The 14,611-nt window shown below is 37.8% G+C and overlaps 1 protein-coding gene across 1 annotated transcript in view; it reads left to right on the top strand.

Annotated features, from left to right (window-relative positions):
• The window catches only part of LOC135469273 (WD repeat-containing protein 62-like), a 76,570-nt gene that overhangs the window by 49,708 nt on the left and 12,251 nt on the right, over positions 1–14,611 (top strand). The window contains 3 exon segments of the mRNA XM_064747888.1: positions 1,105–1,274; positions 12,143–12,173; positions 14,112–14,177. Coding sequence (XP_064603958.1) covers positions 1,105–1,274; positions 12,143–12,173; positions 14,112–14,177 — 267 coding nt within the window.

Here is a 14,611-nt window from a genome sequence, read left to right as displayed (position 1 = left end):
AAACATGCACAAGGTGTGGTGGAATTTGCTGAAGATTTAGGGTATACAAGTCCAAATGCCTTAAGTAGTAAGCCTGTATCTATGAACCAACAAAACAAAAAAATATAAAAAAAAAATAACACCCTGAGCGTGACTCAATTTCTGCAGATTGTTCATGACTATAAAATTGTTTCATTACATTGGTATAAAGCCACATTCATTTAAAAATTGTGTAAATATGTTGGCATGCTCTATTATGGGACTGCTTTATTATCACTGCTTCCATATATGATAATGTGTACTGTAGTTGGAGATTGACACCTGAGGAAATGCACACACAGCACATTTTCATGTAATTGTGGATTGTTTACAGTTGATTAAAGAACTCCTCACCTGACACCATTGACCCCATCATGTAAAGACAATATTAGATATATGAGTGCATGTATAGATTTCATACGCTTCACTGCACTCCACTGATCCCATGGTGTGACCAGATAGGTTACTTAGAACAATGTAGATCTATATATCTACATTTAATAATTAATATTACCTGTCAGGGGCTACAGTTTAATGGGGCATTTGTGTTGTTCCCAGTGTATTGTGGTCTGACCAGCAGCTGAAATGCACATATTAGGAATTTGCAGACATTGATTTGTAACTGTTCAGCAGTCATTTGGCATATATTTTTTTTCCATCAGAAAATCTGATTAGATTTTAATTGCAGGTACATGAAACAAATTTCAAACTTTCTTTTTTTTTCTGTTGCCTGCAGGGGAGAATTAAATTTTAAGAATTACAACTTTTGCTTTTCTCAGGAAAATGTAAAAATGCAAAATATGGGCATGCTTTTAAGTTGATTAACCAGTGTTCTTCAAAGGATCTTGCTTTCTTCTTCATTAGGATTCTCCTAATGCAAGTGGCAAGAAATCACATAGAAATACAATGTTGTATTTTGATATTTATTTTTTTTTGTTGCTCCCATCAGGTTTTATATTTTTTTCTTTTTGAATCTTCTCTGTAATGTCTTTCCAAAACATCAAATAGAGACTTGATGAAAATGTTAGATGTATCCTTTTGGGCAGATAACCAGTGTATTATTATGTGTCAAACATGTTGTTTCAGAGTCGATTTATCCATGACAACATCGAGAACTTTACTCCCATTGCCCAGGACAAGTTTAGTCGGAACTTGGATAACATAGAGCGTCAGCTGATTGATGAGGATTCTCGGCGTATCTTTAGTCCACGGCTGAGCATATCAGCCAAGTTCCTCAACAGAGCTGGAGGGGCAAGGTGAGTGGACTACTGTATATAGCCTTGTCAGCAAACAAATGTTTATATATATATATATATGGTTGTTTTATTGTACCAGAGAGTTTTAAACCTGGTGAACGAACAGTATACTGTATGTTGGAACATCCTACAACATCTTCATTTTCAGAACTATATGTTGGAACCTTCTGAAGTGCTTACACATTTAAGAACAGTATATTGTATGTTGGAACATCCTACAACATCTTCATTTTCAGAACTATATGTTGGAACCTTCTGAAGTGCTTACACATTTAAGAACAGTATACTGTATGTTGGAACATCCTACAACATCTTCATTTTCAGAACTATATGTTGGAACCTTCTGAAGTGCTTACACATTTAAGAACAGTATACTGTATGTTGGAACATCCTACAACATCTTCATTTTCAGAACTATATGTTGGAACCTTCTGAAGTGCTTACACATTTAAGAACAGTATATTGTATGTTGGAACATCCCACAACATCTTCAGTTTCAGAAGTATATGTTGGAACCTTCTGAAGTGCTTACAGATTTAAGAACAGTATACTGTATGTTGGAACATCCGGCATCATCTTCAGTTCCAGAAGTATATGTTGGAACCTTCTGAACTATTAGAATCTTCAAAACAGCACACAGTATTGTTTGGACATCCTGCAGCACCATGAAATTCAAAAGTGTTTTATGCATGTTGGATCATCCAAAGATAGACTAGACTTGTGACATGTGTATTTAGTGAAGAAATATTCTGTTTTTAGCCTATTTGTATGCAAATTAACAACAAATGAGGTCATAGAGGGATAATTAGAGGTCAAGCAGTCAACATGATTAACACAGTCAATGGGTATGTGTGTTTATCTGCGTAAGGTGTGAACTTGGGTGGTCAAGGACATTATAGGATCAGTGTGCAGAATAGATTGCTCTATTTATATAGTGCATATGCAAATAGGTGTAGTTTTTATGAGATACATTTATTTATATATAAACCTACATATTTGGGATAATTAGCATTTGCAGGATTAGGGTATGAGGTCTGTGACATATTTACTCACTAATTCCTTTGTTGTCTTGATTTTTGAAATTCTTCTGTATCTGGTGTACTGTAGTCACCATAAAAATTTGCACGCAAAGGTTTAATTTTAGAGACAAATAAAATATTTAATAAATAAGATTTTGGGGCATCCAAATTTCCTACCTTCCAAATAAACTTTAAAACATCTTTCAAGGATAAATGGAACTTTCAGAATTAGACAAAATGAGTAAGTTATTTATTTTCAAAATTTAAATACAATAACATGCAGAGTAGAGCCTCATGAGGTTATGAAAAAAAAATAAATACGTTAGGGGACACGAAATTCATGGAAAATATTAAAGTATGCAATTATATACTACATGGTTTAGTCTGAACAGTGTTTCTGCCTTTATCCATATTCTTCCCAAACTGATGAATGTAGTCTATTGCTAGAATTTTTCAATATCAAGTGCTTGTTAGGCATGCAAGTTTTCTATTTAATTTTAGAAAGACTTTTAACATTGTTGTAAGTCTTAGCAAATGTATACCACATAAGCCAGTGTAAGTGTAGCTCCTTATTATTGGAGAACACAAGAGTTAAACTTCAATAATCACTGGTTTGAGTGATATTATAGTATAGCTCTGGTATGCTAGGGATATGTAATCTTATCTCTAACTATAGCGTCACACACCTGGTGATGATTAGATAAGGAAGTTAGAGCACACCACTGGTGTGACAGGTTCACGAACCTCTGGCAGGAAACACATATGATAATACGGGGAGATTTCTTTGGGTGAAGGAGGTGAGTGGTGCATAACAGTACATCAGGGATCATTTGTACAACTGATCATGATGTATGGATAACTCAGGAATGCACATGCAGATAACTGTATTTCCTGATGTATGAAAATCACTAAAAATGCATCATATCTCAGATTTCTGGAAAATGTACAGGTGTCCATTAGCTGATTCATTGTTTCAGTACTTAGCTAAGGTGCTGAAGAATCTGAAGTTGCCTACAATTAAATTTTTTTCTTTATACCATTTGTATTATCAGTATATTTACAAAGCAGTTGTGCAATCCTTTATCATTGTGTTTGGTAAGGTTCGTTTTAGTGAACTGTCCAGGACAGAATCTGTCATTGCCTGGGTGCATAATACAATGCACATGTTTTGAAGCATGAATGCTAATGCTGACAGTTAGCAGGGACATCAGACCTTGTTTTTCTTATATAACAGATAAGTGGTTTTAGATGTACAGGGTCAAAAGGATGGGCCATGTGGGAAGAGAAAGACATGCCAGTGTTTGTGTTTCACTGTTCAGGATTTGTCGTTATGTAGCCCGATAATGCACCAGAACACTCGCCCTCATTGCCCATAATAAAGTATTCTAATTCCTCGACCTTTTCCCATATGAAAGAGCAACTTTCAGTGCAATTTATGGACACTTTTAATATTATTTTTAAAGACAAAACTACATTGGTTGGATTGTTCAATTTCAGAGCTTCACAAAAAGTATAACGTGGTCAATTTACACAGAATTATGCTTTCAGAATATGCCTGAATAAACACCTTGCAAACATGCAAAGAGGTTGAAGAGTTACATTATGTTGAATAGCTGTGTCTGTAGTTGGACAGCACTTTATATGCACTCAGCCCGCAGAAATTTACTGGACAGAATGAAGACTGAACTTTTAACATGTGGGAGCTATTTTAAATGTGAACTCTTGAGAGGAAATATCTTACTTCAGATGAATGCACATTTGAAGATTCAGAAATATAGATATCGTCATGGTACATTGTTGCTTTGTCTTCAAAGATGCAATTATTTGGAACTGCTGAAACGACATTGAGACTTTAAAATGTTTTGTAATATGAATGTATATCCAGGCTTTGAGAAATGTAAATTACATCTTTTCATGTGACATCAGATTAGAACTTCTTTGAAGTGTGTACAGTCTGGCTGTGGACTGTGCACTCTACACTAATGTAGAAGACCACTGAACATGATTTTATCTGGAAAAAATTATATAGTGTTTGTGGACATTCCTTAGAGATCTTGATTTTGAAGAAGACAGGCACCAGTGTGTCTGTGTAGAACAGAACAAAATCTGCCCCACACTACCACAACTCATGCATGCCCTTATGCTCTCATCATACCTTCTATTGTAATCCCCTGACCACAGAGTGTCTTCTCTTGCCTGAGGTAAGCCAGGTTTCCCTCAGCTATGATCTACCTGAGTATTTTAGTCTTCATAGGAAGTGTTTGTGGTCATGTAGATAGTTATAGCTATTAATAACAAACTAACCATGTGTCCGAGAGGTCTGGTTTACACGCAAATACATCGGTGTACCACCTTGTTTAATTGTGAATGACATAGAAAATATTTTTATTTTAACAGCGCATCTGTCACGAGTCTTATATGTAAAAAAAAATTTGCACTGAAGAGAATTTAAATATAAACCTTCTTTTTCAGTTATTTTGATTTTGTTCTCACTCTTCTTTTTTTTTTAATTCTTTTTTTTTGGCACAAAAGAAGGGGGAAAATACAATCCAAATGCTTCCCAGCAAATATAACAATGCCTGTCATTTATACATGTTTGATCGTCAGTTGTTACAAATATTTTCGAAAAATTTGTCAAGAATCAGTCACTGGTTAGCCTACATGTGTATGTGTATCTGTGACATAGCGGAAAAACAAAAACGGGATATTAAAAAATAGAGAATCATTGCATTCTTGCATGTCCAGCTTATTTCAACAATTGTGTGTGTGTGTGTACATTATTGTGGGACAAAACATGCATGCACAGATGTGGAGAAGCCCTCAGGCTAGCTCCATTACACTGTTACCTGACCGAGCTTCTCTTACATGAACATCTGGTTACTTCTTATGTGCTTTCAAGGCGCAGTTTAAATACCAGACCGAGGCTCTCGAGAGGGGGTGTCACTGTTGTGTCAAATCTGACCGGAACATGACGGCTTATCGCAGTACAGATAAATTATGATTGTGAATTACTTGTGGTATGCATTTGTTTTCTATATCAGTTAAGCATGTTCTATTTCTTTGTGTATGATAACCTGATTGTTACATAGATTTTTTTAGGGTGGGATGTTCAAGTTGTGTGTATTCCATCAGTGCCTTTGCATGTCAGTATCTCATGATTTCTGAAAATTTTGCAGAATTCAGCAAAAAACAACAGCAACAAAAAAAAGCTGTTTGTATGTTCAATGAACAAATTTTGCATGAAGTAACTTTGCCTGGAGGCACGGTATTCCATAAGCTGTACCTGTTACATGATGGGTTGTTGTTGTAAGATATTCATTCTTTGGGAGAAAAAAAACTTAAACAATTTCATGAACAAATCCAGTTGAGGTAAGAACTTGTGGATTAAAAGGTTCATCAGCAAACATTATATTTTTTAGTTTGTTGTGAATTCTGTTAAAAGACGCAAATAGCATCAGCAGGTCATGGCTCAGTTCTCTCTGATCCATGGTGACCAGCATGACAGGTGATCTATTGAGATTGCTAAATTAAGCAGAAACTTGCATGTCCAGAGAGAACAGCCAGCTGTGTGAGGAAGTCTTCTATCTGCTCCTCTACAGCTGTTGAGAGTCTGGGGTGCAAGCTGTTAATCAGGAAATTATCTCCCCACATTTCCTCCACCTGGAGAGAGGGGAACCGGCTGAGTCAGCCAGGAAAAAATATCATTTACATAGAATATACATTTTTTGAGAGGTGACCCCTGACGCTGTGCAGTCTGACCTTTGACCCTGCAGTCCAACTATAGGTGAAGCTTGATTTACTGTTCCTTCAGTCAGCTGGGGAGAAGCCTAGCTTGAGACAAGACTGATAGAGACTGGTACTGACACCAGGGCGGAAAAGAATCAGGGGTATCTCAAAACTCTGGGGGTATTTCATTACATTTGACATCATTAGTCATGATATAACCGTCTAATGAGGAGGAAATGCATGTTACCAGCTGGATTTCTCACAGTTTTACATACGTGCATGGAGTCGACAGCTGATTGTTCGTCTTGCATCCCTGTGTTGTCTTGATCTTACTTTTTCTGAAGTCCAGCACGTGGGTGTATGTGACTGTGTGTACAGCAGGTCACCTTTGTGGGTCAGGGGCTGCTTACGAAGCCGGGGTATTACCTGGACAGGCACAATGATTATTATTTAAAACCTGCGGAATGCCAGTGGGACTGAGGCTGGCTAAATAGGAGCTCAGTGAGAAGCTGTGCAGTGAGAGTGTCGTGTGTTGAGGATGTCCATAGGCCAGCTGCTGGCAAATGCTCAGTGATACGTCAGTTTACCTGTATTCAGCGGCAGTGTTAACTGTGCTGGCTGCTGACTGTTCACAATAAGTAGCAGTGAGTTGTTCTCTCCTGATTCAGTTCACGAACAGCTGTATTACCCGTGTACAGGTGAGCTTATTGTTGTTAACCAGGATCTGCTGCCTGTGATGGATGTATAGGCGATACCTCTACTAATCAATACAGCTGACTCATATCGCGTTGTCGTACGCGGGATTCCCTTTGTTATTTCTTATGCGTGACATTCCTGGTGATGCCTACCCTGACTTTCTCACATTGACAGCGTTGTGATTTCCATCAGACAGTCATTGGGTTTAGTCACATGTGAATCCATGTCCAGTCACATTCACATTAGGAAGTACGGCAGTTGGTGTGTTATGATTTAGCATCTGTGTATTTAGCACTCCTGAAACTACTGGAGTTTACCTGAACAGATCAAGGGACCATGGGTGACAAGAGTATATCAGGTGTGAAAATGTCGAACCATTTCAGCCTGATGAGCCCTGTGCCGTATAAATTCACCCCTCTGAACAGAGGCCTGAGCAAGTCTGAGGAACGCTTACAAATCCTGTTAGTATGTTTGATGATTTTCTTAATTTCTCTATTACTTGATTTATTTTATATCCTGATCAGGTTGTTTGTTTGCTTGTTTTTTTTTCTTCCTGAGGTTTCTACATAAATGTATCAACCCACGATAAGCACAGAATGTTCAGGATGTAGAAATAAATAAAACTGATATAACACACATAGGCTATTATCATAGTCAAGAAGAAATATTTCAAGTCAGTAAGATTTTTTAAATCATACCAAATTCATTGTATTCCTAAAAACTGTGTGTTATCATTTATATCCACATTTTTGTAGATTTAAATGTTGTCATACTTTGTCAGTCATACAAAAATTACAAGTTTACTGTAATTCTTCAACACTTGTGCATGTTTGCAAGGTGTTTATTCTAGCATATTCGTAAGGCCTTTTTCTGTGTTGGCTGGTAATATTGTACTGTTTGTGAAGGCCTGGAAATAGCTAATCCACTCAGTGTAGTTTTGTCTCCAAAATCAAATTTAAAATGTGTATAAATTGCTCTGAAATTTGCTCTTTCACACATGTGTGTGAAAAAGGTTGAGGACTTACGGTAGTATTAAAAAGGTGAGAAAGTCTCTATAATATAAATCTGTATACATATGTTATATAGAGTCATTTTACCTGTACAACATTTGTATTTATTGAGATAATACTCGAGCATGTGAACCTTATCAGTTTTCATTAATTATGTAATGAAGCACTGATATTATCAGTCCAACTCATCTATGTAATGGTGACTGCTCACTTGCATGATAACCATCAGTCAGGAGACAGCTCATCGTTACATGTACTCAACAAATTTGACCAGGAAAATGTGACTTTAAAGGTAATTTGATAACATAGTTCATCAAAGTTTGAAAACTAAAATACATGCGGGTTGGGGCACATATGAACATGTGTAAGATGAAAAGCTTTGCGGATCAGAATGCTCTCCTCTAATATGCCAAAACATGTATTATGCCTGTAGTGTAATTTGTTGAGAATTTAAGGCAGATGCTAGCATTATATGAAGGCTCATCGTCAAGCTTTCACCCCTGTTGCCATGCTGCTGGGCTATACTAGAAAAACCATTGCCAGTGGTAGATAGTAAAAGTGTAACAGATTTTGATTGGGGTAGTCATGTCTGGGTACTAAAGGTATAGCTCATGTGTTAGTGAGGGCAGACAACAGGAGCCTCTGGGGGCTCTTGAGGGCTAAGTAGCGAGCTTAGATCTGGCTTATCTGTGACCTGACCCTCACCCTCACCTTAGTAGCCCTATAAGCCTGGTAGCAGACTGCCAGCTCTTGCCTTGTATCAATGACTTCATAAACAATTCACCTGGGACCTGTCAGGGTCAGGTTATCCCAACTGTGTAAACACTTAGTCAGTAAAGGTACATTCTGTTTTATCAAAAATTTTCAACTCTTTCTGATATTTGTATATAATTCTAGCTTTTTTTTCGGAATGCTTGTTTGGTTTCAGTTGTCATAGTTGAGAGGCAGTCTTCACAAACAAATATGAGAATTGAATGCTAGGCTTGTAGTGTTCTAAGAATTTTTTTTGTGCTCGAGTTCAGTGTGCCTATTTTCTACAAATAGTTTGGGTTGTGTTCAGCATTCTGAGATGAAAAGCAGGTGCTGCATAGGCACAAAAATAAATTTTAAAGATAATGTTTTTCTTTCATTTTGCTAATTAGTGAACATTTCAGTTAACTTTAAGGTGTTTCAGAAATAAATAAAGTAGGACATCATTAAAGGTGCACCCGAGTATATAACAAGCCAGGGATTAAGTCAGACTTCTAGGCTGCTGTCACATTGGCGTATAGATAGTATATGTAGCTATTATGATGTTTTTAGTCCCTGCTGTCATACCCCTCAGGTATGTACTGAGGAATTTACTGACGTGTTTGACTAACACATGGCCCCTCACCTCGTGACTAGTATAACAGTTAATGACTCCCCCTTGGTGACACCCTGTTCAAACCCCACAGGTTAAAAGACGAACACAAAAAAAAACCCTCCCATTGATGCATATCTGAACGAATGGTTGCTCTGCCTTACTGTTGTGTAGAGAGATAAAAAGGGGATTTGGGAAGTGACTAAGTAGGGCAATAGTTAGTTACAGGATATCAGAAGTAAGCTGTCATACTCTACACCAGTGACCCAGTGTACTGGCTTACTACAGGCAAAGCATTAAAGTGTATTCACGGCACCTGAATAGGTGGAAGGGGTGTGGTTTGTTGCCGGCACTATCAGTCACATATTATATATTGACAGTGCCTTGAAACACCCAGATGTCTGTGTACTGTGTTTACATGGGCAGGTATAGGGTGGAAACCGTGGAATATGGATTGATCAGGTCAGAGCTGGCTGAAATCAGTGTCACAGAGTTGATCACTATTGACACGCATTCTCATCACTGAAGTCTGGACTGGTGAATAAGTGAGTGAACTGTTTGTTATATATGGACTGGTTTAATTTGAGTGTCTGGTCATAACCGATTTGATTCATGCCTCTAATCTGAACCAGTTTGGTTTAGGCCTACAATCTGATTCAGGCCTCAACCAGTTTAATTCAGGCTTCTGATCTCAACCAGTTGAATTCAGGCTTCTGATTTCAACCAGTTGCAGGCCTCTGATCTCAGATAAATTCAGGCCCCTGATGTCAGCCAGTTTGATTCAGGCCTCTTATCATAACCAATTTGATTCAGGCCTCTGATCACAACCAGTGTGATTCAGGTCTGATCACAACCAGTTTGATTCAGGCTTCTGATCTCAAACACCCTTAATGAAGAAGTCTTTGAGCGGTAGAAGTAGCTGCATGTACAGTGTTGTGCACATGGTGGCTAGTTAGACGACAGGAAGTACGTTGCTAATTCTGTGATAACAGGCCAGGTGCACATTTAACACCTCACCTGGATCAGGTGTTAAAAGGTGGACATGTTTATGAGAACAACCTAATCAGCATAAAAGGGTGTGTTACTCATTTGTTATTGTTATTACATCGATTTTGTTATCTTTCATGTTTGTGCATTCATCAGGTTACAATATCGGATGAAGTCGCTGTATTTTGATGTTATAAAACATGCTGTATAGCATTATTTTAGAATATTAACACATGGTGTCATTCCGGAACTATTTGACAGTTAATTTGGTGAATATAGGGACTTTATGGCACATGTATATATCAACATGACAGTTAGGTGGAATGTTTACAGAGACCAGCCGGTTTTACACATCCAGATTTGCCCTGGGGTTAGCACACTGTCTTTCAGGGTTGAGTATGACATGGATTTGACATTTCAGATGGCTTCGTTTTGCTTTTTTGTGAACCATGTATTTTGTCCCATTTGAAAACGCTGTAATATTACTGTTTGTCAATCTGCTAAAATTAGGGCTCTCTCTGATGCATTGAGCTGAAGTGTTAATCTCACCAAAGATGTCACAATCAGCTCCTGAACTATGTGTTCTGCATAGACCATAAATCTGACTGCCATTGTATTTTGAGTGAAGCATTCTGGAGAACATGTATGGTATAAATTCCGTACAATAATTCATTATAGGCACATGTGTATTCATCTGTGATGTCACAAATTCTTATCCTGACCTCATACAGTGCAGTAAACAAACTGATCATATGTCAGTTAACAAAGAGATTTCAATTGTCATGTGATCATGATATATACCATGGTTGTATACCTCACATACATATAGGTGGATCATTTTACACCTGTTCCCAGATCCCTCTTTTACCCCCCTACACGACATCGTTGTATAATGATGGATGGATACTGTAATCGTGTCTTGCCTTATCTGCAGACCTTAAGGGTTTCTTCCTCAACACTTAATTAATAATGAAAAGAGCATACACCTGGGGTGATTAAGCTTTATGACACCATATGTCACATCATGTCACATATCACATTTGTGTCACATCAAGTCACATATCACATTTATGTCACATCAAGTCACACATCACATTTATGTCACATCATGTCACACATCACATTTATGTCACATCAAGTCACATATCACATTTATGTCACATCAAGTCACATATCACATTTATGTCACATCAGTAATACATAACATAGGATACTTATTTATTTATTTATTTGATTGGTTTTTTATGCTGTAAGAATATTTCACTTACACGACGGCAGCCAGCAATATGGTGGGAGGAAACTGGGCAGAGCCCGAGGAAAACCCACGACCATCTGCAGGTTGTATTGTTGTGCCTGATAACCCAGGTAATTAAGTAACTGCTGTGTAAATTATTCATGAACTTTTCAGACTCTCTGTTATAATGATTCTAGAGTAGTTCGTATTTAACCCACTTAATGTGCGAAACACCTTTTGAAGAAGGGTATATGAATAATACTAAGGGAAGTTTTGCTGGGTTTCCTTTCCAGTGAGGATGGTACTGACCATTGTCACTTCTCGTGGGGCATATTTATGTAACACATAACGGCGTGTCATGCTACAAAGGTAAAATGGTACAAGTGTACATGGAGATACATGGTCAACAATCACAACAAAAGCAAAAACACTTTTCCCTGACATTTCATTGAGAGGTAGTGGTTTGTGTCTATTTGTCTTGTGACTCTGATATTCACGGTCCAGTAATTCAATGTCGCTCATGTGCTAGCCTCCTGCGGTTATTATGCATTGTGAATATATTATAGCATGTGCCAAAAACCCTCTAATAATTGATACTGGCAGTCATTACTTCAAATACACAAAAGGCATTTTGTCAGTTCGATGCACATACTGCATTGATGCTTAATAATGATACATTTGCATTGTGTTTGTTCACTTTACCTGTACCTGTGTTTCTATTCAGGCTGCATTATACTGTATTATTTCTTGTCCTCTTGGACCCATGTTTTTAGCAGTCTTACCCCTTCAAGCACAGGTGATTATTAAGTTTTACTGGTCCTGTTAGTCTACTATTGTCTCTGATGTCTTTGCAGGAATGTGGCCCGACAAGATACCTGGTTTGACGTAAGTATTTTTATGTAGGGATTCCTGTAGTCCATTAGCGTTAAGTTGAGTTAGACTTTAGGTTAAGTGTCAGTGTACAGGTGGGGTAACGGACAGAAGCAACTAGAAGCTGACATTTACCTGTGCAGGACAGGACTTTTCGTTACACCTGGGACAAGGATTACCTGTCAACATGGCTGCCCCAGTGACCAGTAGCCCAGTGCTGTGGATCCATGTTGTAGGTGTTTGTGTGTTTGACATGTTCATTTGTTAATTAAGGATCAGTAGTTTCTTGATGTAGTGTTTGTTTTTAGCTGCTAATCGGTGTGCCTTGTTAATCAGCTGTACGCTTGAAGTCTTGCTCACTGGGGTAAAAAAAAAGCATGGCTTAGTTTCGCCATGTGCTTTATCTCTAACTTGAGAGCGTGTTATTATCCTAAAGTTTGCATGAAAGGATGTGAAAAAAGATGTCAGTGAATGGATGAGATGAAAAAGATGCGTTAATGAATGGTTCAGATATTATCTTTTTCTGAATTTCTATGGCGTATATCTGAAATTATTCTTGATGTCTTACATTGTGTTACTACCCTGGTGTACGGCTAGATTTTAACTTTCTTTCATTTTATCATTTGTGGATTTAACTAGATATTAAGTGTATCCGGTGGATCACACAAGCCTCGAGCCCAAAGTACATGTGCTTCAATTTTATACTGAGAAAAAGCAACCAAAGGATGTTAAATTTTGAACTTCATAATATTTGTAAAATTTAAACATTTTCTGGTATGGGTTTTGCTGTAAAGCATTTTCTTTTCATCCCTGACAATTGTCAGGGAAGACTTGCTTCTTTCAGGACAACAGGTTGATAAGCCTCCAGTGACCAAGTGATCAAGGAAGACATAGTCTTGTACAGGTTGACAAGCTTGGCACTTCCTCAAGCACCAGATTACATGTAGTCATGAGTTCAAGTCTCATTGTAGCTGCATTTGTTGAAGCTGTATTTTTTTTCCATTTCAGTGTTTTCTAATCCAATCGGGCTTTTAACAAGAATTGCATACAAAAATTTTTTTTCCATTACTTTTTTTTGATTTTTTGATTCTGTTAAAGTACCAAATTTACAGAATATAGGAAGATATGAATGGGGTTTCTCCAGTTTAGTTTCACGTGTTCAAGTACTTTAACCTTAATATTAAATGGTGTTATCCACTTGAGGGTGGTACATCCTGTAACTGTAAAGGTATGAGTCACCACTTGTCAGTTCACTTTAACAGCCATTCTGGCAGTGTGCCTAGCATTGTGTTATTTCTACAGTGTCAAAAGTCTATAAGAGACAGTCTATTAACCCAGTACCATGCTTCATTGTGTGATCACTTTAACTGACCAGGGACATTTAGACTTTAGGTGAGCCCCTTCATCTGATCTTCGGACGATATGAATGGACACATGTATACACTAAATCTTTAAACATCAAGACTTTATTAAAGATCCATATAGGAGAATATTTTATGCCTTCAAGCAGTGTTACCTGGATCATAAATTGCATTTCCATTTTTAGAACGCTTGCACACACGGGTTTCATAGTGCGTAGTTATATGTGTAAACAATACAAAAATGCGGTTAAAATGGGTTAAAGGGGGTCTTGGAAGTGTAAACATATCTTTCACATGTGTGGCCTGCGAACTCAGGGGAGCAATATAGAACACTTTAATTTTAGAAGTAAGATGGTATATGTATTTTAAGGGTACATACCTGTATGTAATTAGCCCATTGCGACATTAATGAGGGTCACCTGTACAGGTGTGTACAAATTGGTCCTTGTAATAAACCTTTGCCCCAGTCAGCTGTTAACTGGACGGGTCAGTGTCTGGCCTTAGTTGACCTTCTTCTGTATACTATATTTGCATATGAGCTCCAGCCATGAGTGTTCCCCTCATACACAACTTCTATCTTCTTTCTTTGCAGTCTGTACAGAAACGGAAAGACGACATGGCCAGGGCAGTTGACGAAACGAGACGGAAACTGGAATCTGTAAGTTCATTATCACTTTCTTGCACTGGCATTTTGTTTGTTTTCTCCCTTGGATTTGTTTTCTTGAATTTTATCAGCAATGGAGAACTCTACCTGTGGATGGCATTGTTGTCCAAGGCTGAGATTGGACGTGGGTGGTTTGTGTTTTGACACGTGTATTCAAGCAATCAAAATAAACCAGACTGTATATAACAGCTCTGTTATAGCAATGATCTAACCTACTAGCAGTGCCCATTGAGGGTGAGTGTGACTTCTTTGGACAATCAGAGATATGCTAATCATTTTAAGGTCTCCTTGGGGAGATTTCCATGTTATTTTTTGGAAGACATGAACTGAATGGTGGAGAATGGTGTTGAAACCCACTTTCAAAAACCTGGGCAGCCGTTTTCCACTGTCGGCAACTCAAGGTCATCAGTCCCAGAAAAGACTGTATA

Source organism: Liolophura sinensis, chromosome 6 (assembly GCF_032854445.1).
Source record: "Liolophura sinensis isolate JHLJ2023 chromosome 6, CUHK_Ljap_v2, whole genome shotgun sequence".
NCBI lineage: Eukaryota > Metazoa > Mollusca > Polyplacophora > Chitonida > Chitonidae > Liolophura > Liolophura sinensis.
The sequence above is the reverse complement of the archived record's forward strand: the minus strand, read 5'-3'. Positions and strand labels throughout refer to the sequence as shown.